Source organism: Mastigoproctus giganteus, chromosome 4 (genome assembly GCF_048544385.1).
Source record: "Mastigoproctus giganteus isolate SK-2022 chromosome 4, ASM4854438v1, whole genome shotgun sequence".
In the NCBI taxonomy this organism is placed as follows: Eukaryota; Metazoa; Arthropoda; class Arachnida; order Uropygi; family Thelyphonidae; genus Mastigoproctus; species Mastigoproctus giganteus.
The window spans coordinates 71633699-71658913 of NC_143578.1; the positions used below are offsets into that span (position 1 = coordinate 71633699).

The 25215-nt window shown below is 37.4% G+C and overlaps 1 protein-coding gene across 1 annotated transcript in view; it reads left to right on the forward strand.

Moving 5' to 3' along the window:
• Positions 1-6412: 6412 nt before the first annotated feature.
• Positions 6413-25215, forward strand: part of LOC150086827 (protein cereblon-like) — a 204849-nt gene continuing 186046 nt past the window's right edge. The window contains exon 1 of the mRNA XM_090371601.1: positions 6413-6512. Coding sequence (XP_090227727.1) covers positions 6455-6512 — 58 coding nt within the window. The 5' untranslated portion in view covers positions 6413-6454. The remainder of the gene's footprint in view (positions 6513-25215) is intronic.

Sequence of the window (25215 nt, forward strand, 5' to 3'; positions counted from 1 at the left end):
GCAAATGCATCAGAAATACATAGCTATATCTGAATAAATCAGAATATTGGTAAAACGGCATCGTTTTAAGTTATATCTCATATTGTGAATACCTTCACAACGAGTTGCCATGATATTGCACTACTTCGAATAAGTAACGCTTCACCTAAGGAGAAGACTAATGTTACTTATTCTCAGATGGATACCACCACCCAGACGGCACCGTTTCAGAGCTATTTGGCCCTTCTTCGGTGGGTGGGTGGGTAGGTACCCGAGTGATGCAACGATGGCAAAACAGTTATGAAGTATAACTCCACAATATGAGAGATGCCTGATGGTGTATCATGTATTTAGACTCAAGCATTTAGGGCATAAGCCTCAAGCTATGAAGGAGTCTAGACTATGTATAAATATAGTGCAAATGCATCAGAAATACATAGCTATATCTGAATAAATCAGAATATTGGTAAAACGGCATCGTTTTAAGTTATATCTCATATTGTGAATACCTTCACAACGAGTTGCCATGATATTGCACTACTTCGAATAAGTAACGCTTCACCTAAGGAGAAGACTAATGTTACTTATTCTCAGATGGATACCACCACCCAGACGGCACCGTTTCAGAGCTATTTGGCCCTTCTTCGGTGGGTGGGTAGGTACCCGAGTGATGCAACGATGGCAAAACAGTTATGAAGTATAACTCCACAATATGAGAGATGCCTGATGGTGTATCATGTATTTAGACTCAAGCGTTTAGGGCATAAGCCTCAAGCTATGAAGGAGTCTAGACTATGTATAAATATAGTGCAAATGCATCAGAAATACATAGCTATATCTGAATAAATCAGAATATTGGTAAAACGGCATCGTTTTAAGTTATATCTCATATTGTGAATACCTTCACAACGAGTTGCCATGATATTGCACTACTTCGAATAAGTAACGCTTCACCTAAGGAGAAGACTAATGTTACTTATTCTCAGATGGATACCACCACCCAGACGGCACCGTTTCAGAGCTATTTGGCCCTTCTTCGGTGGGTGGGTGGGTAGGTACCCGAGTGATGCAACGATGGCAAAACAGTTATGAAGTATAACTCCACAATATGAGAGATGCCTGATGGTGTATCATGTATTTAGACTCAAGCGTTTAGGGCATAAGCCTCAAGCTATGAAGGAGTCTAGACTATGTATAAATATAGTGCAAATGCATCAGAAATACATAGCTATATCTGAATAAATCAGAATTCAGATATAGCTATGTATTTCTGATGCATTTGCACTATATTTATACATAGTCTAGACTCCTTCATAGCTTGAGGCTTATGCCCTAAACGCTTGAGTCTAAATACATGATACACCATCAGGCATCTCTCATATTGTGGAGTTATACTTCATAACTGTTTTGCCATCGTTGCATCACTCGGGTACCTACCCACCCACCGAAGAAGGGCCAAATAGCTCTGAAACGGTGCCGTCTGGGTGGTGGTATCCATCTGAGAATAAGTAACATTAGTCTTCTCCTTAGGTGAAGCGTTACTTATTCGAAGTAGTGCAATATCATGGCAACTCGTTGTGAAGGTATTCACAATATGAGATATAACTTAAAACGATGCCGTTTTACCAATATTCTGATTTATTCAGATATAGCTATGTATTTCTGATGCATTTGCACTATATTTATACATAGTCTAGACTCCTTCATAGCTTGAGGCTTATGCCCTAAACGCTTGAGTCTAAATACATGATACACCATCAGGCATCTCTCATATTGTGGAGTTATACTTCATAACTGTTTTGCCATCGTTGCATCACTCGGGTACCTACCCACCCACCCACCGAAGAAGGGCCAAATAGCTCTGAAATGGTGCCGTCTGGGTGGTGGTATCCATCTGAGAATAAGTAACATTAGTCTTCTCCTTAGATGAAGCGTTACTTATTCGAAATAGTGCAATATCATGGCAACTCGTTGTGAAGGTATTCACAATATGAGATATAACTTAAAACGATGCCGTTTTACCAATATTCTGATTTATTCAGATATAGCTATGTATTTCTGATGCATTTGCACTATATTTATACATAGTCTAGACTCCTTCATAGCTTGAGGCTTATGCCCTAAACGCTTGAGTCTAAATACATGATACACCATCAGGCATCTCTCATATTGTGGAGTTATACTTCATAACTGTTTTGCCATCGTTGCATCACTCGGGTACCTACCCACCCACCGAAGAAGGGCCAAATAGCTCTGAAACATTGCCGTCTGGGTGGTGGTATCCATCTGAGAATAAGTAACATTAGTCTTCTCCTTAGGTGAAGCGTTACTTATTCGAAGTAGTGCAATATCATGGCAACTCGTTGTGAAGGTATTCACAATATGAGATATAACTTAAAACGATGCCGTTTTACCAATATTCTGATTTATTCAGATATAGCTATGTATTTCTGATGCATTTGCACTATATTTATACATAGTCTAGACTCCTTCATAGCTTGAGGCTTATGCCCTAAACGCTTGAGTCTAAATACATGATACACCATCAGGCATCTCTCATATTGTGGAGTTATACTTCATAACTGTTTTGCCATCGTTGCATCACTCGGGTACCTACCCACCCACCGAAGAAGGGCCAAATAGCTCTGAAACATTGCCGTCTGGGTGGTGGTATCCATCTGAGAATAAGTAACATTAGTCTTCTCCTTAGGTGAAGCGTTACTTATTCGAAGTAGTGCAATATCATGGCAACTCGTTGTGAAGGTATTCACAATATGAGATATAACTTAAAACGATGCCGTTTTACCAATATTCTGATTTATTCAGATATAGCTATGTATTTCTGATGCATTTGCACTATATTTATACATAGCCTTCCTTCATACGTATTTCCTGAAAATTACAGTTGAAGTCTAATGTCAACAAATATCGTCTTTCGTCTTCTCAACCTCCAACCCAAGCATGGTACTAAGTACTATAGGTTCCAATACCTCTCGTGTTTGGGGTTTTCATAAAAAAAGTTTGTTAGAAATGGAGTTCGATGAAAGATTTTCTGATTTCAAAAACCATGAATTACAGTTTCGTCTTTTTCTATTGATATTGAAATTGTTGATGAGAGCTTACAAATGGAATTAATTGAAATCCAATGTGACTTTTTGCTAAAGTCAAAAATATACAGAAGTTGGAATTCCAGACTTTTACTCTTATTTACCTGCAGATCAATTTCCGAAAATGTTCTTTCGCTATGAATATACTGGCTATGTTCGGGAGCACATATTTATGTGAGCAACTTTTCTTCGATGAAAAATTGCAAAACTCCAGAAAGGTCAAGATTAACCAATCACCATCTATCATCAATCTCAAAGATTACATCAGCTCAAGACACGGCGCCTCCGTAGCCAGGTGGGAAGGAGCAGCAGTGCGTAGCACACGCTTCTTGATTAGACCGGGGTTCGAGCCCGTCACCACCAAATACGGAGGATGCGGAAAGGTCATTCAGGGAATGACCACCGCATATCCCGGAGCAATATGGCCTTAGTTGCTAATGCTCCTAAAAACCAAATAACAACAACAACAGCTCAAGACATTCAACCAAATTTCGATGATCTGTTTTGTGGAAAACGATGCCAAGTGTCCTCTAAAAAATGATATAATAATAAATTGTGGTTTTGTTTATTTTTTTATTAGATTGTAAAGTATTTTTAATTTAAAAACTAACATAGGATACAAAACAAGTTATGTATATACTAAATACAGTAATTCTAAAAATTGTATTTTGTTTATTTTTTGAGTATTGACGACACGTGGCACTCAGCCTAATGCAAAATAGCTTATATGGCCTGTGGTGCAAAACGAGTTTAACATGCCAGTACTAGAATATAACTACAATAAAATTTATCCTATTTTTTAAAATAGGTATTAGTATTTAGTAGAAAATTCTGAAAAATTAGAAACTATGTACAACGAATTTGAATTAAATGTATGTGGCAATCAAAAGAATTTTTAAATTATTTAATACTTTCCATCACATATAGTAAACTGTTCAAATCAAAAATAAATTTCTCATTGTCAAACACAGTCTTCTCAAAAATAACATACAAGCAAATGAAGGCTAACCACTCCATGTACAGGGAAAATTTCTCCTCAGCCAATAGTTGGAGGCACTTTCAATGCCTCTGACATTGAAAGCCAGCTAACGTCATCCAGAGTGGCATGGAAGCACCCGTCTGCAAACAAGATGAGTGCTTCCATGCCTTTTCCCTCTGCTTCCTATAAAATAGGGTGTTTCCAACACCAGGCTTTAAGCACCCATCTAGTATAGCCTTTAAAGAATTCTTTTACTTTAGGAACCAATTGGTTTTGAAGTGAGAATCAATCTAAAATGCCATTTTCATATCAGTAGTAGTATACTGGGAGAAAACTGATACTGCTAAATAAATACATTTTGCTATGAATGTTTTCTAAAACCATTAAAGGGAGTTTAAATATTCCAGTGGCATTTTCTCTAGTTAGAAAAGGCAGTTTTCTTTGCTTTTCTTATATCCTGGGTCATTGCAGCTGTTTTAGCTGTCCAGGTTTTATTTGGCACCATTTTATAATGGAAACCAATTCTGTTTCAAATAAATTCGACGAGAGAAATCACATTCCCTGCCATCTTTCTAACTGATATGCAATGCACATCAATGAGATTGTTTCTTGGGTTAGGCATGTTTATTAGACAATGACCTTTCTTTAAAGTTTTTCTCTGGTTTAAATCAATAAAGATTTTCTCCAGTAATAATCAACTGAATGCCAAATTTCAAGGCTTTGGAAAAAAACTTGTCCAAATTGGTCAAACTAGTCTAGATATAGGGTAGCCTTTCTTTTTGAAACATAAACAGACAAAAAAAAATTTTGTCCCCGGGGGCTCTGGTGAGTATGAGCTTGGCACACCCAGGGTCCTGAGATGGATATCATCATTCTTCTCTTTCTTGCCGATTCCCTTCTACTTTTGACTCCCTCTCTTAGAGTAACTCGGGAATTCTTTTTTTGGCTGGCGCAGCACAAGCCTCATGCTTCTTTGCACCATACGGATAATAATAATAAAAAGAGCTCCAATCATTTTTTATTTTCCACAAATTGTATTCTGGAATGTGAAAGATGAAGCTTTTCTTGTAGCACAAATCTTCAATTTTTGAACAGTTGTGATCCAATCTCCTACTTGACAAAACCTCAATTCCTATTAGATCTCTTATACATTATTATTAGCCATATGGCGCAAGGAAGTCTGAGGCTTATGCTGCACCCAAAAAAAAAAAAAAAAAAATTTCCCGAGTTAACCTGAAAGAGAGAGAGAGAAAAGTAGAAGGGGAATCACCAAGAAAGAGAAGAATGATGATATCCAGCTCAGGACCCCGGGTTTGCCAAGCCCATACTCACCAGACTGATTACCAACTTCGTTTTTTTCTCTTAGTCTCGACTTCCTGCTTTGCAGGACATTCGGTATCTTTTTATTTACTACTTCTAGGTATGGTACATTCAATAAAACTTAGTTTCCAAAGATACTGATTGCATTTTTGATTCACTTGACACTGTGATGCTCACTCTTCAAAGAAAAACTAGCCGAATATTTTCAAGAGGGGAAAAAACTAAAAATTTAAGGCTGAAGAATTAAGATTTAAAATTGCTGCATTATTGTTATGTTTTAATATTTTATTTTAACATATTCTTTAAAAAGAATCTTCTATCTTTATACATAAAATGTTTGCTTTTAATGCGGTCACTGAAAACACAAAATCCTTTATATTTATAAAGAGTTCAACTTCATACTGCATATTTTTATGAATAAATAAGCTGTACCTATCGATTATTTTTCTTCTTTTGATGTACAGTACGTCGTTTACGTCGTTACGATCTCAAAAAGTTATCCATCGAATAACCGGGGGTTGTACTGCATTTGTCCCCCCCCCTGGTAAAAAATTAAAAACTGACGCTTATGCAATGCATATCAATTTGTTTCTTGGTCAAACTAGTTAGTGCATGTTTATTAGACAACAGCCTTTCTTAAGGCACGACAGGATATATATCTTCTAACTGTGGTAATCCGTTATTTCGAACTGCACAGCAAATCAGAAGTGAAAACTTAGAAAATAGACACTTCAACATTTCGCAGCTGAGCTTTCCTATACAAAAATAACAAATTTTAAACTTATTGTTAATCACTTACAAATAACGTCTTTAGGAACAAAAAAAAAAAACCAGTTAAAATAACAAAAAAAAAAACATATAACATGATATTAATTTATCATACCTACCAGAGTTAACAACAGTTTTAGCTGACAACACTCCTATACAAAGAGTAAGAACAAACGTTCCGATCGCAACACTCCGCATATGTACTGCATGAAAGTGGAGTAAGACACGAAAACGAGTGTGAATGGTTATTTCAGATCATGTGATGGTAGTTATCAGTCATGCTTACAAGTAAACAGAGAATATGGCGGATGACATTCTGCCACTGTTAGGAGCTGGTGATAGCGATGGAAGTTCTGAAGGTAACTATGCCATTTTCATTATTACTAGTGATCAGTGAATACCGTATACAATGCATTCATTGCAAGAATTTGCAAGGCTTGTCAAGCAAAGACTACTCTTTAGTAAGTGATTATTTAGAACGTCCGAAACAGCTGCAGTACAGTCAAGATTTTAGATGTTCGAGCGCAAGCTAATAAATGTCGTAAAACATTTCTATTTTATGTGCTATATAATACATTTCTATTATATAGCATTGTCCGTTAACATTATAGTAAGAAAATAGCACTCGTACATTTTACATGTATGTCGCAGTGTGCAGTATGCACCAAAGCAACTAAGGCAATGAGGCACATATTCTTCGGTCGGCATTATAGAATAAGGTGACTATTCGTCCCCGAAACAAGACTTGTGTCCCGGCTTATTTTTATCCCCGATTCAGTATTTTCTTCCTTAAAGTTATAAAATAATGAATATGAGATCGGAGCGACGATTTTGCTATTAAAATTCTGCTAATCTAGCAACAATATAACCGTACTTTTATTTTATTATTTTCTGCAGGCTCCAGGGTTTCCCCTATAACCGTACTGGGAATCCCCAAGGTTTCAACTCGAATTCGCTCTCAGTCTCTGCTCATTCACCCACTTTATCCATACCAGTAACTTGCCATTAATGCCACACTGCTCCAATTTGTACAGCAGTCTTTTATGTGAAACCGTATCAAAAGCTTTTCTGAAATCCAAGTATATGATGTCAAAATTACTTTTTGTATCCAGTTCCCTTGTTACAGGCATAGTATCCAATCAAATTGTTTAGAATCGACCCTGGGCTGTGATCAGTGATGAGCATAAAAGTGGTTCGATGACAGATTTCTCATAGGAGTATTTTCATAGCGTTGAACACTTGTCTTTCTATTTACTACGTGTGTTTCCTGTGTTATTAAATAGAAAAGTTATAAAAGATTAAAACTGTAAGTTGCTTTGTATGTTTAAATTTTAAATTATGTACTTGCTATTTTAGAATTATGAGTTCAAAAAAGGGGAAGGCTCACTTCAGCGAATCATTACAAGTTCAATTTTCATTTATTCGTGCAGTTAACAATGAAAGCACTTCAGTACAGTACAGTGCAGTGCAGTGGTGTGTTATACCTTCATGGGGCCCAAGGCAAAATGGGATTTGGGGGCCCCAACTATATCTTTATGATCACAAGGCAAAATGGAATTTGGGGGCCCCATCTAAAGAAAAAAATAATGAAGAACATTTTATGGTGACAACAAAACAAACAAATTATATGACATAAGAACTAAATATAAAATTTCAGCAAAACCAACAAAACATGCTCAAGAACGAAGTGTGAGGCAATTGTAAAAAAATGTATTTTACCCTTGGTCACTGGAAGAAATGAAAAATGAACTTAAAATGATAGCCTAAATAAACTTAACAAATGTAAAGTACTGCATATGGGAAGCAGTAACCCTAGAGTAATGTATCAACTGTGTGTGTGGTACTACACTGACAGTGGTAGAGAATGACCTGGGAGTAATTGTGCAGGCAGATATGAAGTTTTGTACAAGAGTAGCTCATGGTGTCTTGTCAATGATATACTGGAATTTTTCTAGCAGGAATAAGGAGGTGATTATCTTCTTGTATAAGGCAATGGTCAGGCCTTGAGTAATGTATATAGGTCTGGATGCCTCATTTTAAGGATGTAGAGCTATTGGAACGAGTACAGAGAAGGGCAACAAGGGTAGTGAATGGAACAAAGGGTTGCTCTTACAAAGGAAGGCTTAAGTTTTGCAAATTACAGTGTCTGGAGACTAGGCACCTGCGAGGTGATCTGATTGAGGTGTATAAAGCCTTGAATGGTTTGAGCATGCTCAATTCTTCCTCTTGATCACCTGATAGGGCATAAATTCAAATTGAGGAAAGACAGATGTGCAGAAGTTTGCCTTTAGCCAGTGGGTAGTTGGTTGGTGAAGCAGACTTCCAACCTGATAGCCTAAATAAATTTAAGGCTGGGCTGGACTGGACAGGTATTTGGAACGAACGGAGGGGTGAAACGGAAGAGTTTTTTTTTTTTTTTTTTGGCTGATGCTGCATAAGCTTGCTTTCTTGCATCATCATGTTCCTCTACTAATGCTAACCATTTTTGAAAAAAACGTAATTTTCAAATTAATCTTCAAGTAAAATTCATTGACCATGACAGGTAGAAAGTTCATTTTCTGATAAAAATCACTTAAAAATAAGTAAGAAAGTGATTTTGGGGCCCCGCTCTGATCAGGGCCCTAGGCAGATGTCTTTTTTGCCTATAGGATAATGCGCCACTGGTACAGTGGCGAAAATGTCGCGAAAAAGTGGCGAAAATGTCGAAGTGCACTGTGTGCAATTCGACATTTTCCCTACCCAGTGGTGGAAAATCTTCCATAACAGACCACATGAAAGCACAAAACTGCATTGGAAGCAAAATGTGTCTGGAAGTATAGTAACTATTATCGCGAACTTGAGCAATCAAAATCCAAATATGATTTAGCTATTCATGAAGGTATTTTGCCTATCATACCATTCGACACAATCAACATTTTCAAAGCATGGACTGCGCAATGAGTTTAAAAAAGAAATTTTCAGATGAACAGTTTTCACGCTCAAGAACAAAGTGCGAGGTAATTGTAAAAAAATGTATTTTACCCTTGGTCACTGGAAGAAATGAAAAATGAACTTAAAAATGCTGATTTTGTCACCTTTTCTTGTGATACTTTGAATCATAAATACTTAGTTACTTCCAATTACTGTATGTTATTTTGATGGATACAACATGCATGCTCGGATCAATAATAAAACTTTTGTTGAAATATCAGGGGAAACAGCTGACATTATTTATTCAGAAAACAATTGCATCTTATGAGTTGGATAATAAGGTAATCGGACTTTTGGCTGATAACATGAACACAAACTTTGGAGGCTTACTAAGAAGAGGCAAAGAAAATGTTATAACTAAACTTAAAACCCAATTAAACAGAAACATAATTGGTCTTGGCTGTAATGCACATATTGTACATAATTGTGCTAAGGCAGCTTTTGATTCAAGGCCCATTGATATCGAAGTACTTGTTATGAAAATATTTGGGTACTGGGTCATTCCATGTCAAGTGGCCTAGCGGTCCCTGCTCAGCCATCTTTAATTTTGTTGAAACATGTTGTGGATGTTTAAACAGGTTTCAAATAAAGCTGTGCAAAAATTCAGTTGAAAATATAGTATGCTTGAGGCACCAGCACCTTTTTTGTGGAGGTCACTTGTTCAGAATAAATCACAAAAAATTTTCAAAGTTTTAAGTGTTACTGTTGCACAACATTGAGAGGTAGTGCTCTGAAACTTCGTATACCTAGTTAACTTTTGGCAGAGAATGCAAAACTTTTGGTGTCCAGACTCAAAAATCTTCACATTTTTTACAATGCGGTCTAAAACTGGCACCAAAAATTTGTCGCAACTAATTTAAGCAAGACTTTTGAAAGTCATAATTTTTAAATAAAAAACCTTTGGTACCTTCTTCTTTGAATTCCACTTACTAACTGCATGAATTCAGCCTAACTAAATATCAGCTCTTATACTTGTTTTCTGGCTGAGATATTTTCCTTCAAAGATTTACTCAAAATTTGAAAGTCAATTTAACCTATCTTAAGGGGCAAATATCTTAATGTGGGACACCTTCAATTCTCTTGTTTTTCCCACCACTGGAAAGAGCAGAGTTTCAGCTACAAGGATCATGGTTTATCTGTTTGTCTTTGCACTTAATGCCTTAAAATTAAGCCTAAACATCAAGTAGTTTTATGTGCCGTATTGTTATTTTGTGAGATCTTTTTTGTTGCAGAACACTTCCTTAATCTTGCCTAATGTTTAGAATAATCTAGAAATATATAGTATATTCTAGAATTTCAGAACATTCTAGAATATTCTTGAATTCCAAAAGAAAACCTGATGAACATTCTAGAACTCTGGAATATTCTAGAATCATACAAAAAAGTATAAATAGCTGATATTTGAACCATGCTGTTATTAATGTGTTTTATCTTCATGATAAACAGTTTGTTTATTTTGTTCCTCTATTTTTTGTTTGACTGTAATAAAGTTAATTAAGTTTTCATTGCTTACAGAAACAATCACTTATTAGTCAGCATGAAAGCCATGGAATCAGAAGCTTTTGCTGGAAATAAGCTGGACTCATGCACCATCAGTCATATGGATCTTTCTAAATGTCATGTGCTATCCTATACACAACCAAAACTGGGTTAAAATTATTTAAACAATTTGAATGTGAAGAACAACAGCTGATAGGTCGACGTTGTGGATTAAAACTGAGTGAAGAAGACACAATTTGTCTACATCACGAAGCTTTGCCTTTGACAAAATTTGAATTTTTGTAGCATTCATGTTGCAGTCCTTTCCAGAAGAAAAATCATTTGGTGAAAACAAGTTTACAACCAATTGATTTGTCAATGGCAGATTACTTGAAAGACCTAACAAAGGTAGACAAATCCAGGCCAGAAGCTGTGACCATAATGCCGAAAAGCAGGAACATCAACTTCATCTGGATCAGAGCATGATGACAAAATGCATGTGACTGAAAGCTTGAACACAAGTTTGATGGCTATTGGTATTTTTCCTCTGAAATTTCAGCAAATGGTTAAGAGAAACTCACAAGGCTATGCCAAAAGGAAGGCAAGTCAAGTAAAAGGTGTAATTGCCAGTAAAATTGCATCTATTGGTGACTTGGATCCAAATGACATCATGGAGCCAAGTGCAAGTCATCAGTGTGGAAATTGCTTAGATTACAATGAGCTGCTGAAAGAATTGAAAGAAAAGTTAATGGTATCAAGTCATTCCGAAATACTTCAAATATTAACATTATCTCCAGTTAGTTGGTCCATAAAGAAAACAATGGAAGAGTTTAGTATCTCAGAAAGAATGGTCTAGAAAGCTTAAAGCAGAAGAAGGAATCATGGCCATATCTGGAAAAAAGCTTTCTGAGCAAGTAAAGCAAAAGGTGGTGGAATTTTTTGAAGATGATGAATTTAGCCGGATATTTCCATTAGAAATGCAAATGGAAAAACAACTACTACTCAGCAACTTGAAGGAAATGTTTATAACTTATCGAGATAGAAATGGATCTGATGTTGGATTTTCTAAATTTTGTGAACTTCGACCTAAGTGGTGTGTCACAGTTGGTGCACTAGGAACACATTCTGTATGTGTATGCACAATCTATCAAAATGTCAAGTTAATGCTAGCAGCAAGTCCTGTTGAATGTGATTACAAAGTTCTCATTGGTAAAACAGTCTGTGATTTGGAGTCAAAAGATTGTATGTTTCATCGGTGTGAAAAATATCCAGGAATAGATGAATTAAAAAGTTTCTAGAGTATTTTTGAAAACAATGAAACAGAAGATATTTTATAGATATTTTATTTAACCTTTCCTGTCATCATTACATTGCTAAACATCAAAGCTACCATTTGAAATCAACAAAGGAAAGCCTAATGACAGGAGAATTGGTCATCTTGATAGATTTTGCAGAAAATTATTCATTTGTTGTGCAAGATGCTGTTCAAGGGTTCCACTTAGAGAATAGCCAGGTTACATGGCATCCATTTGTCATTTATTACAAGGATGTTGAACTCCAGAATGTTTCTTCATAATCAGTGACTGCCTTCGACATGACAATTGCCGTGCATGTTTTTATAACTAACTTAATTGAATATTTGAAGAGTTTCATGACAGAAGTCAGACACATTTACTACTTCAGTGATGGTTCTGCAGCTCAATACAAGAATTTTATTAACTTGTGTCATCATAAGGATTTTGATATCAGTGCTGAATGGAATTTCTTTGGCACTAGCCATGGCAAGTCACTGTTTGATGGAATTGGTGGAACAATAAAACGATTGGCAGCACGTGGAAGTCTCCAACGCCCAATTGAAAACCAAATCCTGATACCAAGAAACATGTTTGAATTTTGTGACAAGCATGTGACTGGAATAAAATTCTGTTTTGTTTCTAAAGAGGAAATTGAGCAAGTAAGGCCATCTCAAGAGAAAAGATTCATAGACGGTCATACTATTGCTGGAACAAGAGAAAATCATCACTTCATTCCTATTGATGCAAGACAGATTTGTGTTTGCAGAGTATCAAATGACACACCATCATCATTTGTAGCCCATGTAGATCAGACAAGTGAAACCAATATTCAATATGTGTCAATTGTTAATTTACAACCTGGCCAAGACATTGCCTGTATTTATGACAATAATTGGTGGATTGGAAATATTTGTGAAATTTCATTTGAAGAACATGATGTATTGGTAAATTTCATGCATCCTCATGGAGCAGCTCACTCATTTCACTGGCCTGCTAGACAAGATGTCTGCCAGATTCCTGAACAACAAATTATTGCCAATCTTCCAGCTCCAAAAACAACAACAATGGGACGATAATATAGCTTGCCTGAAGTAGTAATATCAATGAAAAATTCCAGTCCATTATGAAGCAGTGATTCAATATCTTCACACTCACTTGCTTATTTCAAATTGTATTTTAAATAAATTTTGTTTGAAACCAATAGAACATCATCTTTATGCTTTGAATCCTGAATAAAGACCACTTTTCAGGCTTGGGAACTTGCACTAAAGAAACCCATGCAATTTCTTTTCTTGCCATTTACACCCCCATTGTAAAAAAATACAGATCTTTTTGTGTATTGGCAATATATCCTTTCTCCTTAAGCCAAAGGGCAGAGTAATTGCAGAAAATTTCACTCTTGTAAATGCAATAGTTCTGTCCTTATTGAGATGTGAAGCTTCACCATCAAATAAGTATGCAAATATTATGTGGAAAATATAAAATGTTTAAGGCCATTTTTTTAGGCCTTAAGTAGCAAGACACAAAACTGAAAAACCATGATTCTTGTTGCTTAAAACCTGTTCTTTCCAATGGTGGCAAAAATGAGAGAATTGAAGGTACCCCACATTTGCCCCTAAAAGATAGGTCAAATTTTGAGTCTATCTTTGAAGGAAAATATCTCAGCCCAAACAAGTATAAGAGCTCATATTTAGATAGGCTGAATTCATGCAGATGTTAAATGGAATGTGCAAAGAAGAAGGTACCAAAGGTTTTTATTTCAAAATTATGACTTTCAAAAGTCTTGCTTAAATTTGTTGTGACAAATTTTTAGTGCCAGTTTTAGACCGCATTGTAAAAAATGTGAAGGTTTTTGAGCCTGGACACCAAAAGTTAACTAGGTATACCAAGTTTCAGAGCACTACCTTTCAATGTTGTGTAACAGTAACACTTAAAACTTTGAAAATTTTTTGTGATTTGCTCTGCATAACATAAGTGACCTCCACAGAAAAGGTGCTGGTGCCTCAAGCATACTATATTTTGAACTGAATTTTTGCACAGCTTCTTTGGAAACCTGTTTAACCATCTACACCAAGTTTCAACAAAATCGAAGATGGTCGAGCTGGGACCACCTTCAAAATTAAGCCACTTGACATGGAATCGCCCTATTTCCATATATACATGTTTGTTACTTGGTTTTTAGGAGCATTAGCAACTAAGGCCATATTGCCCCGGGGATATGCGGTGGTCATTCCCTGACCTTTCCGCATCCTCCGTATTTGGTGGTCACGGGCTCGAACCCCGGTCTAATCAAGAAGCGTGTGCTACGCACTGCTGCTCCTGCCCACCTGGCTACGGAGGCGCCTATATATACATGGTTCGCATAGAACACTTAAAAGATTTTTGTGATTTTGTTGGACAGGAATACAAACAAATATTGGGTTATGCTAATGTGAGGTGGTTGTCATTACTTCTGGCCTTAGAAAGATACTTAAAACTTTAACCGTCACTGAAGTCCTTTTTTTTTTTTTTGTCAGAAAACCAATATCCAAAAATGCTGAATCAATTTTTTGGTAGAAGTGACACAGAACTGTGGATTAGCTTTGCTCATTCTCAAGCTTCTCTTTTTCATGATACAATCAAGATGCTTGAAGGCAATGATAAGTGCACTACAGAATCGGCATTAGTTGTAAAAAATCTATGGTCAAAATTGGAGACACGATGAGATGAAAATTTTATTCCACACATGGTGAATAAACAATTAATAGATTTAGTGGATGATGGCAAAATGACAATGGAATCTTATTTTGCAAAAGAATTTTATGATACGGTTTTATCTTATTTAAAAGCTTGGAACAAAAACAGTGAAGATTTATCAGATTTAAGCTGCTTTCTTCTGAATCAGGTTCCTTTGAGAGAAAATTTTGATATGGCAATTGATCTATTGTTGTCAGAGTGTCAAATACTAAATATCAATCGTGATGAGCTTTTTGATGAATTTACTTACTTGCGAACATATTTATCAGGAAGAGACAATGAATGGTTCAATTCTACGGCCCTTGCTAAGAAATGGTGTGAAGCTCTTCTTCATATGAAAGAAAATAATGTGCCACATGATAACATGAAGAAAGTTGTAAGACTTGTGATGTGCCTCCCTGGAAGCAACTCTTTTGTTGAAAGAGTGTTTTCTTGCATGAACTACATTTGGAGTAATGAAAAATCACAGCTGAAAGTGGAAACAATGTGAGATATCATAGCTGTTAAAATAAACATGGGTTTATCGTGTGAGGCCTTTAGTGTGAAAATATCAACAACCCTGCTATATTGAAAAAAATTCATTCTTCGGACAAATATACAGCAGTTAATTAGTACAATGCAAACATTTATGAAACACGGGTTTTCAAATGTTCAAATAAAATGATTATTATTTAAATTGAATTATTATTATTACTATAGAATGAGTATTATTTAAGGTCCCACTTCAGGTCATGCGATGGCTGCTCGTGTTAGAGTGCACCTCTCTGAGTGCTGGGGTTAAAGCACCATCAGGTGTTGTCAGTAGTTGGAGGGGTGACAGTCAGTGCCAGTCCACAGCATAATGGGCTGAGTTCCCACCGAGGGCATTTATTATAGCCCATCAAAGGATTCATCTTCTACCAAGAGCAGGGGATGGGCCCTATAAAAAAAAACGACCCGCATCTCCGGAAATCCCAAGAAAAAATCGATCACCTTATTGTAGAAAACAGTGCAACTTTCGTCCGAGAACAAGTGACAGCCACGTTGCAAAAAAAAGTTTATATATATATTTTTTTATTTTCTTTCTGAATTTTTTAGCATCGTGCTGATTTGGAAATAATATTAATTTGAAGGTACTCTGGACAGAAGAGCAAAATAAAATGAAGGTCTCCACACTGAAAGCAATTCTGCTTTCATGAGAATTTCATCAACATGAGAGCCTTGTCAATCAGTTTGGCCCTGGAGAGATTGTGCAAAGGCCCATGGTGTAGAATTTTTTTCAATCTGGTCTGTGCTTGTTAACAGGAGAGACTGCTTTTACAGGGATGGGATACACTTAAATAGAAAGGGTGCAATAATATTTTTGCTGATGCTATCGAGGAAGTGTTAGGTGGGTCAGAAAACTGCTAGCTTGGGAGATACATGGACTAATAGATTAACAGTAGCCGCAGGCAGAGGTGAAAGTGATTCTTGCACTGCTTCTATTGGAATGAGCAGCAGTCTGCAAAACAAAGTTCATGGGATTTTGGAGACTGCTGGGAGTCATTGCTGAACAAGTAAATACGTGGGCTGTGTAGAGTAGCTAAGAATTAGAACAGATGCATGTATACTTGTGTATAGACCAATGCTAGGAGTTTTGTAAATAAATTTGATGAATTTGAAGTATTGGTTAAAATGTCAAAGGCAGATATCATTGGAATATCAGATAGGTAATGTCACACAGATATAAGGAATGCAGAATTGGAATTTGGGGAGTACAATGGGTACAGAAAGGATAGGTAGGGAGGAGGGATTATGCTATTAGTTAAGAAACACATAAAATATAAGAAAGTGGAGCCAGTTGATATGGGTGGACAGTGCAGTTTTGAGTCAGTTTAGTGTGACATAAGCACTGGCAAAGCAAAATTGAGAGTAGGAGTATGTTATAGGCCTAATGACTCGGATGAGTATAATGAACAACTGTACAGAGAAACACAGTGGGTCAGTAAATCAGAATGTCTTATAATTTGCTGAGAAGTGGCAACTGAAGTTTAACATTGACAAATGCAGAGTACTCCATATGGGTAGTAGTAACCCAAGAGAAATGTACCAACCGTGTGGTACTACACTCAGGGAGGTGGAGAATGAAAAAGATCTGGGGGTAATTGTGCAGTCAGATATGAAGTTCTATGAGCAGTGCAGACAGGCTGCCAGAGCAGGTCATGGAGTTTTGTCAATGATATATAGGAATTTTGCTAGCAGAGGCAAGGAGGTGATTATCCCTTTGTATAAAGCAGTGGTCAGGCCACATCTTGAGTACTGTATACAGGCCTGGAGGAAGGACGTTGAGTTGCTAGAATGAGTACAGAGAAAGGCAACAAGATTGGTGAGAGGAACAAAGGGGTGTGCTTACAATGAAAGGCTGAAGTTCTGCAAGTTGCATTATCTGGAGACTAGGCCTGTATAAAATATATAAGGCCTTGAATGGTTTGAAAAGGCTCAATGCTGACGGGATACTTCCGCTTTCTCAGATTAAGAACCTGAGGGGACATAGATTCAAATTGAGGAAAGACAGTTGTAGAATTGATGTGTGGAAGTTTGCCTTTAGCCAACGGGTAGTTGATTGCCGGAACAGACTTGCATCTGTTATTGTGGAAGTTGATAGCTTAAATAAATTTTATGGCTGAACTAGACAAACATTTTGAGTGACCGGATGGGTGAAATGGGAAGGGTTTTTTTTGCCTGATGCTGTATAAGCTTGCTTTCTTGCATCATATACCTCAACTAATACTAATGGGAGATTTTAATTTCCCAAGTAGACTTGAACTTGTGGGTTGGTCACTCACACTCTAGCAAGGCTTTTGTGGATTTATTGGATGATTGTTTTCTACAGTAGCATGTTTGCAAGACAACTAGAGGGGGTAATACTCTTGATCTGATTATCAGTAGTGATTCTTCATGCATAAAGAATCTACAGATCAGATAAAGGAACTGCTAGGTGGCAGTGATAACAGTGTGTTGATGTTGGATTTACTCAGTGGTAACTACCGTCAGGGGTAATTAGGCAATGGCAGATTACGAGAAATCTTTGGCAAAGGATACAAAGAAAAACAGCAAAGAATTCTTTACTTATGTAAACCCTAGAAGGAAGGGGATGAATCAGATTGGTCCACTTGATATCGATGGTTCAACTGTTGATATCGTGCTCAGGTAGCTAGCAAACTAAATGAGTATTTTGCATCTACATTTACACATGAGCAGTTATTCAAGGAGAGGAATGTCAGAGGTGTATTAACCTCTGGCAGTGAGCTAAATGATTTTGTTATAACTGAGAGCAAAGTGGAGCAAAAACTGTTGAAGATAAACCAGGATCTATCCAGTTATATTAAAGGCGGCAGCAAATGAAGAAAGCAAACCCTTAGCCATAATTATGAGAGCTTCCTTGGACTCAGAGGAGGTACCAAGGACTTGAGATGTTCAAATGTGACCCCAATTCACAATGGAGGATCAAAGGGTGACAAAAGTAATTACAGACCTGTTAGTTTAACTTTTATTTTGGGGAAATTAAAGAAGGTACTGGTCAAAGAAGCACTGCAGATAATCTAGATAAGATTTCAGTTATAGTTCAGACACAGCATGGGTTTGTTAAGGGGAAGTCTTGTCTGATCAATTTGATTGGGTACTATGATGTGGTCACAAAGGAATTGGATGCAAAGAATTTTGATATCATATACTTGGATCTTAGGAAGTCTGGTGTACAAATTGGAGCAGTGTGGCATTGGCAGCAAATTGCTGCTTTTGGATAAAGGAATAGTTGAGTGGTTGGAGAAGACAGAGAGTGGTAATCAACGAACACTGCTCTTTGTGGACTAAGTTATTAGGGGAGTCCTCCAGGGTCCATTGTTGTTTTCTGTATTTATTAATGATATCGATGAAGGTATACCATCCTTCAAGTCCAAGTTTGCAGATGATACAAAGATTGGCAGGATTGTTAATGACAGTACATTACTGCAATAGGATCTATAAAGTTGAGCAGATGGGCTGAGAGGTGGCAACTGAACATTGACAAATGTAAAGTAGTGTATATGGGTAGCACTAGTATCCCAGAGAACCTATGAACTGTGTGGTACTACACTCAGAGTGGTAGAGAATTAAATGGACCTGGGGGTAATTGTGCAGTCAGATATGAAGTTTTCTAATCAGTGCCCATGGTCTGCAAGAGTAGCTCATGGTGTCTTGTCAATGTTGTACAGCAATTTTTCTAGGAGGGATAAGGAAGTGATTATCCCCTTGTATAAGGCAGTTTTCAGGCTACACCTTGAGTACTGTTTACAGGTCTGGAGGCCTAATTTTAGGAAGGATGTAGAGCTGCTGGAATGAGTACAGAGAAGGGCAACAAGGTTAGTGAATGGAACAAAGGGTTGCTTTTCAGAAGAAAAACTTAAGTTTTGCAAATTACACTGTCTGGAGACTACGCACGTGCGAGGTGATCTGATTGAGATGTATATGGCATTGAGCAAGCTCAATGCTGATGTGATTCTTCCTCTTGTCCAGATTAATTGCCTGAAGGGACATAAATTCAAATTGAAGAAAGAGTGTTGTAGAATAGATGTTCGGAAATTTGCCTTTAGCCAGTGGGTGGTTGATTTCTCGAAGAAACTTCCATCTGTCGTTATAGAAGTTGACAGCTTAAATAAATTCAAGGTAGAACTAGACAAGGTTTGGAGTGAATGGGTTTTTTTTTTTTGGATGATGCTGCATAATCTTGCTTTCTTGCATCATATGTCTGTGCTAATGCTAAAATTACGCTTACTCAATCAATTCAAGGCCTTAAACAGCTCAGTGAGATCTCCTCACAGGTGCCAAATCTCCAGATGTTGAACAATTTGCAAAACTGGAATCTTTCCTGCTAAGAGAACCTATTTCTCCCCTCAATAACCTTGTTTCTCCTCTCTACATCTATTCTAATAGATCCACATCCTTTCTAAAATGGGGCTTCCAGACTTGTGGAAGCCCCATTTTATGGTGTATAAGGTGGCCTAAGGTGGTTAGGCCACCTTATACACCTTATCCCTTTGTATAAGGTGGCCTAACCACCTTATACAAAGGGATAATTACCTCCTTATCCATATGGTCCAGCATTACTTCTTTAATGGGTGACTCCATTATTTTCTTTGGAATAGAAGTCCATCTTACAGGTCTGTAATTATCAGTCTCCCTTTGATCTCCCTTTATGAAATGGGGGGGGATACATTTGCACATCTGTAGTGTAGTAGCATAGGGATATCCATAAATTCAGGCATGCCCTTATCGTTATCAGCCATTTTCAATCTACTGCAGACCTCTCCAATGAACGCCTCACCAGCAGCTTTCCAGTTCCTTTTGTTTTGTGCAATGGCCATCCATTTACTATCCACGAACTCATGAATTTCATCTGTCCATCTCCGTCTTTGTCTTGCAGGCTTTCTTCTATCTCCTCTTGGGTACTATTCTGTTATTTTCTTAGTCCATCTATCATCATGTTTTTGAGTTATGTGTCCTGCTAAAGACATCTTTAGTTTTTATAAGAATGACCTTTATTTGAGTTTGCTGCCTAATCTATGTATTTCTCTTCTTATCTAACGGTCTGATTCCTAATATAATTCGTTCCATTCTTCGCTGTGTAGTTATCCCAAAATCATTCAGCTTCTCACAGGAATTTGGCTCACTTCTGGCATCTCCATTCCTAGAAAATTTATATGTGAATGTAAATGCAAAATACCCATTCAGTTTGTTTGCAACTTCAGCAGTATCATCAACAGGTAATCCATTCTTATCTAGTGGATGAATGTGATTCAACTCCTTTCTTCCACTGTATACATAAGAAAGTCTTTGCTGCTTTCCTTGCATTCTTTGCCATAGACTTCTTGTAATCTGCGTTATCTTGCCTAACTTCCTTTCCAACTTGATTGCAGACTAGTTCATATCTGCTGTAGGCATCTCTATCATCTGATAATTTATATGTATCGTGTGTATTTTTCTTTGCTGCCAAAAGTCTCATCAGTTATCCAACATCCATTTACATTTATGCCTTAGGCTCTATCTCTTAGTTGTTATAAAAAGACTATTAGCTTCTATGATAACATCCCTGAATGCTTTCCATCAGTTGGTCCCTCTTCATAGAATTTAAAAACCGTCTGATCACTGTAGTCACCTTTAAAAAAGCAAATGCCCTTGCCTTTGACAGTGGTTATATCTTTAAGTAAATCCAATATCAGTACAATACAAGTGGGTGTTTTATCTGCAAGTTCCTATTGCAAGAAGGGCTACTGCTAATAATCAGATCAAGAGTATTGCTTTCTCTTGTCTCTCTAATGTGCTGGTGTAGTAAACAGATCCAATAAATTGACAAAAGTGTTTATACTCTGCAGAGCTGTGCTGAGGGTGAGGCGAACAAGGCTCTTGCCTCAGATTATATAAGGGGCGTCAAAAGAAAGATTAAATAATTGCCAACGTTGCCGTGATTAACAGTAGGGTGCAATTTTTCATTCTTGCCTCAGGTACTAAAATGGCTCGGCACGGCCCTGCTACTCTGTGTTAGACCATTCCACAAGGTCCAGTCGATATCTTTAAAGTTAAAATCCCTCATTATAAGACATTCTGATTTACTGTCCACTCTGTATGGGTGTATTGTTGTTTTTTATACTTATCACAGTAAGTGGTCTATATTTTGTTTTGCTTCCAGTGCTTATGCCACACCAAACTGACTCAGCATTACACTGGCCATGCATGTCACTGCACTGGCTATGCTGTATAAGCTTGCTTTCTTGCATCATATGCCTCTACTAATGCTAATGTTGACTGGATGAATTGCCCTAGATTTTATGTGCGTCTTAACTAAGAGCATACTCCTCCACCCCATCCTCGGCACCTCCGTAGCCAGGTGGACAGGAGCAGCAGTGCGTAGCACACGCTTCTTGATTAGACCGGGGTTCGAGCCCATGCCCACCAAATACGGAGGATGCGGAAAGGTCAGGGAATATGGCCTTAGTTGCCAATGCTCCTAAAATCCAAATAACAACAACAACTCCCTATCCTGTTATCCTGTTTGTCCTTTAGGTTCATTACTCCCCATATTCGAATTCCCTTCATCTGAGTGACATGATGGCTCTGATAGCCCTACAATGCCTGCATTTGATGATATGATCAGGACTTCAAATTCATAATATTTATCTACTATGCTCCACCATAACTTCATATAAGTATACCTGCAACTGCTTTTACTCTTAGAAACCTGAATACAGCCCATGTATTTCCTTGCCCATTCTCATACTGATTTGCATGTTTATAGCATCTCCTGCATATTTGCTTGCTCTATATGACATGGTATGAACACATGATGCTCACAATAAAATGGCTATTCAGTGTAAGTTGAAAGTATCATAACAATTCTAAAAGATTGTAAATATGTTCACTACAGTCAATGCAAGCTGATAGTGGCAAAAAGAGTTAAACTCAACGTTGGAGTTTTAATGCTGATTTTTTATTAGTTGCTGAAGTAGCCACCTGTGTCAATTCTTAGTGTAAAGAGAATTTGTAACATACATTGGTGTAGAAATAGAATAATGAATTTTTTGGTAGGAAGAAACAGTCTATGATGCAAGTTAAGGAAATTTTATATAAGATTTGGCAAAGCTCTGCTGAGCAGACATTTGATCTGTGATTGGAATAAGATTTTTGTAGCAATCAGATGTGTGCATTGTAAAAAAGGCTAGCAGGCCTACCTACTGTAAATGAAGAAGTAAGAATGAGTTTCATCCACAGTCCACAAAAATAAATGCATGGGACGAGCATATAATTTGTGCCACACAAAAATGTGTGGAGAATGTTGTGTATTGTTCTTGCCACAGAGGAAGGATAATTGCTGCAGTTGGCACAGTTACACCAGCCACGTTACAGCACTTCTGGCAAGAGGTTGATTACATATTGGAATATGTTCTGCATTACCATTATGTTGAAATATAACTTTTAATTTCCACTACAACTTTCGGTTTGTACTAATTTCTCCTGGTACGTTTCTTGTTGTAAATAATAAAAATTATAATTTACTTAATATGAAAGGTAGAACACAACTCAATGCAAATTACAAATATATGTAATTTATTGAGCATCAGTTGCAGCTTTTTTTGATTTACAGGCTGAACAATCGCAAACTAAATAAACATCTGTCAAAACTCACAACAGAAATAAAGAAGTGGGATTGGATTTACCGTAACTTGTAGCCAAAGTTATGGTCTTCAACTGTACAGGTCATATTGACCTCTACGGGGTGACTTTTTTTTTTTTTAATGAAAACCCCAAACACAAGAGGTATTAGAACGTATAGTACTTAGTACCGTGCTTGGGTTGGAGGTTGAGAAGATGAAAGAAGATATTTGTTGACATTAGACTTGAACTTCTGTAGACTCTAATTTACAGAAAATACATACGAAGGAAGGTTGTTCCAGAAAACGGCACTTGAATGAATAAACGAGGAAGACGAAAAGTTGGTTCTGTGAGTTTGAAGTTGGATTGTAAATGGATGTTGGCTGGTGGCGGCATGTGTTCGGACTGTTTTGAAAGAGAGCGGGAATTATAGAAACCAATTCAGAAGAACAGTGCCCGTGGAAGTAATTATAGAAACCAATTCAGAAGAACAGTGCCCGTCTGTAGAAAAGGCATGCAGGAGAAACAGTACGTCTATGAGGCAGTGAGTGGAGAGACTCTGTTAGAGAGGAGTCGTTAATTAACCTAACTGCCCTCTTCTGAATGGAATCTAGATGCCTGAGAAAGGTTTTGGGGGCACCGCCCCAGATGTGTGAACAATATTCCATGGTAGGGCAGATTTGCGATTTGTGAACAGCTGTTTGGAAGAAAAGTAACGCCGGGAACGAAAGAGAAAACAAAGTTTTTTAGATGCAGAGGAAGCAATATTTGTAATTTTTTTTTTTTTTTTTTGGTAGTTGTTGGCGCATAGGCTTCTGTGTCCATAATGCACCTCCCAAAGTTTTTGCAGTACTTTGATCCAAGCCCGAGGCGGGAATCGAGCCCACGACCTTTGGGTTGCCAGGCAGGCACTTTACCCACCCGGCTAGCCTGGTCGGCAATATTTGTAATGTGCTTGTGCCAAGAGAGATTAGAAGTCAGGATAATCCACAAAAGAGATATATCATTTTGCCTAGAAATCGGAGTGTCACCAAAGATAAGCATAGGAGCAGAAGAATTCTTTTTGCGAGATATAAGACAAGACTGAGTTTTAGAAGGATTGAAATCAACTAAGTTGTCTTTGCCCCACTGGATAATTACTTGGAGATCGGCATTTAAGAAATTGGTAGCGGATATTCGAGAAGTTGAAGCTGATTCAGCAGGGCAAGGTTTCTCAAAATGGAAAGTGGAATGCAATGTGCTATCATCGGTAAAACTGTGGATAGGATTTCCAGTTAATGGAAGAAGGTCATTAATATACAAGAGGAAAAGAGTGGGGGAAAGAACTGAACTTTGGGCGACACCAGCATTAGTGGAGAAGTTAGAAGACAGAGCCATCTACCCTCAGTGAGTGATCAGAGAGAAAACTGGATAACCAATTACTAAAAACAGTTGACAAACCATAAGATGGAAGCTTGTTTTACGCCAAACACAATCGAAAGCCTTTGAGATATCAAGAGCAACTACTTGTGTTTCACCGAACCTTTCCATTGAATTAGTCCATAAATAGGTAACATAAGCCAGAATATCACCAGTGGATCGACACTGATGGAATCCATACTGGCGATCGTTGATCAGACGGAAGGTTTCTAGGTAGTTTAAGAGTTGGCGGTTAATTGATTTCTCCATTACTTTAGAAAGAGTAGAAGTAATTGCAATGGGACGATAATTGGATGGGAGGGATTTGTCATCCTTTTTAGGAACTGGCTGGATATGAGCAAATTTCCAAGCAGAAGGAAAAACACCTTTGGAATAAGAAAGTGAAAAAAGGTGGCAAAGAACAGGAGTAAGTTCAGGAGCACAGGTTTAGAGAACAAGTGGATAAATACCATCAGGACCTGGAGCTTTCTTGCATTAAGGTTCGTCAAAATCCTTCTGACATACTTTTGATGGAAGACCACAAGAGGCATTGAATGGAACGTGTTGGGAATGGTGGGAGGTGTTTTACCAAGATCATTAATACAAGAGTTGGAAGAAAAATGGGATGCTAGCAGGTCAGCTTTATCCTTGGCTGAAGTGTCAACAGAACCATCTGGTTTTGACAGAGGTGGGAGCAGAGATGCAAAAAAGTTGCGGCTAATATCTTTGCCAAGAGACCAGAATGCTCGGCTATCATTAGGGCAAGAAGCAAGTTTTCTACTCTTAGTCTGTTCAAAAGCTAGTTTGGACTGATTAATAACTGCTTTACAATTATTGCGAGCTTTGGTGTAGGCAGAAAATGAACGTGAAGAATTAGAAACAAGCCAATTACGATATGCAACGTTCTTCTCTTGAACAGCCCTAGCACATTTATTGGAAAACCAAGGTTTAGATAAAGGATGAGATTTTAAAGTGGAGTGTGGAATAAATGATTCCATTCCTACAAGAATAATTTCACTGACACGATCTGAGCAAACGTTGA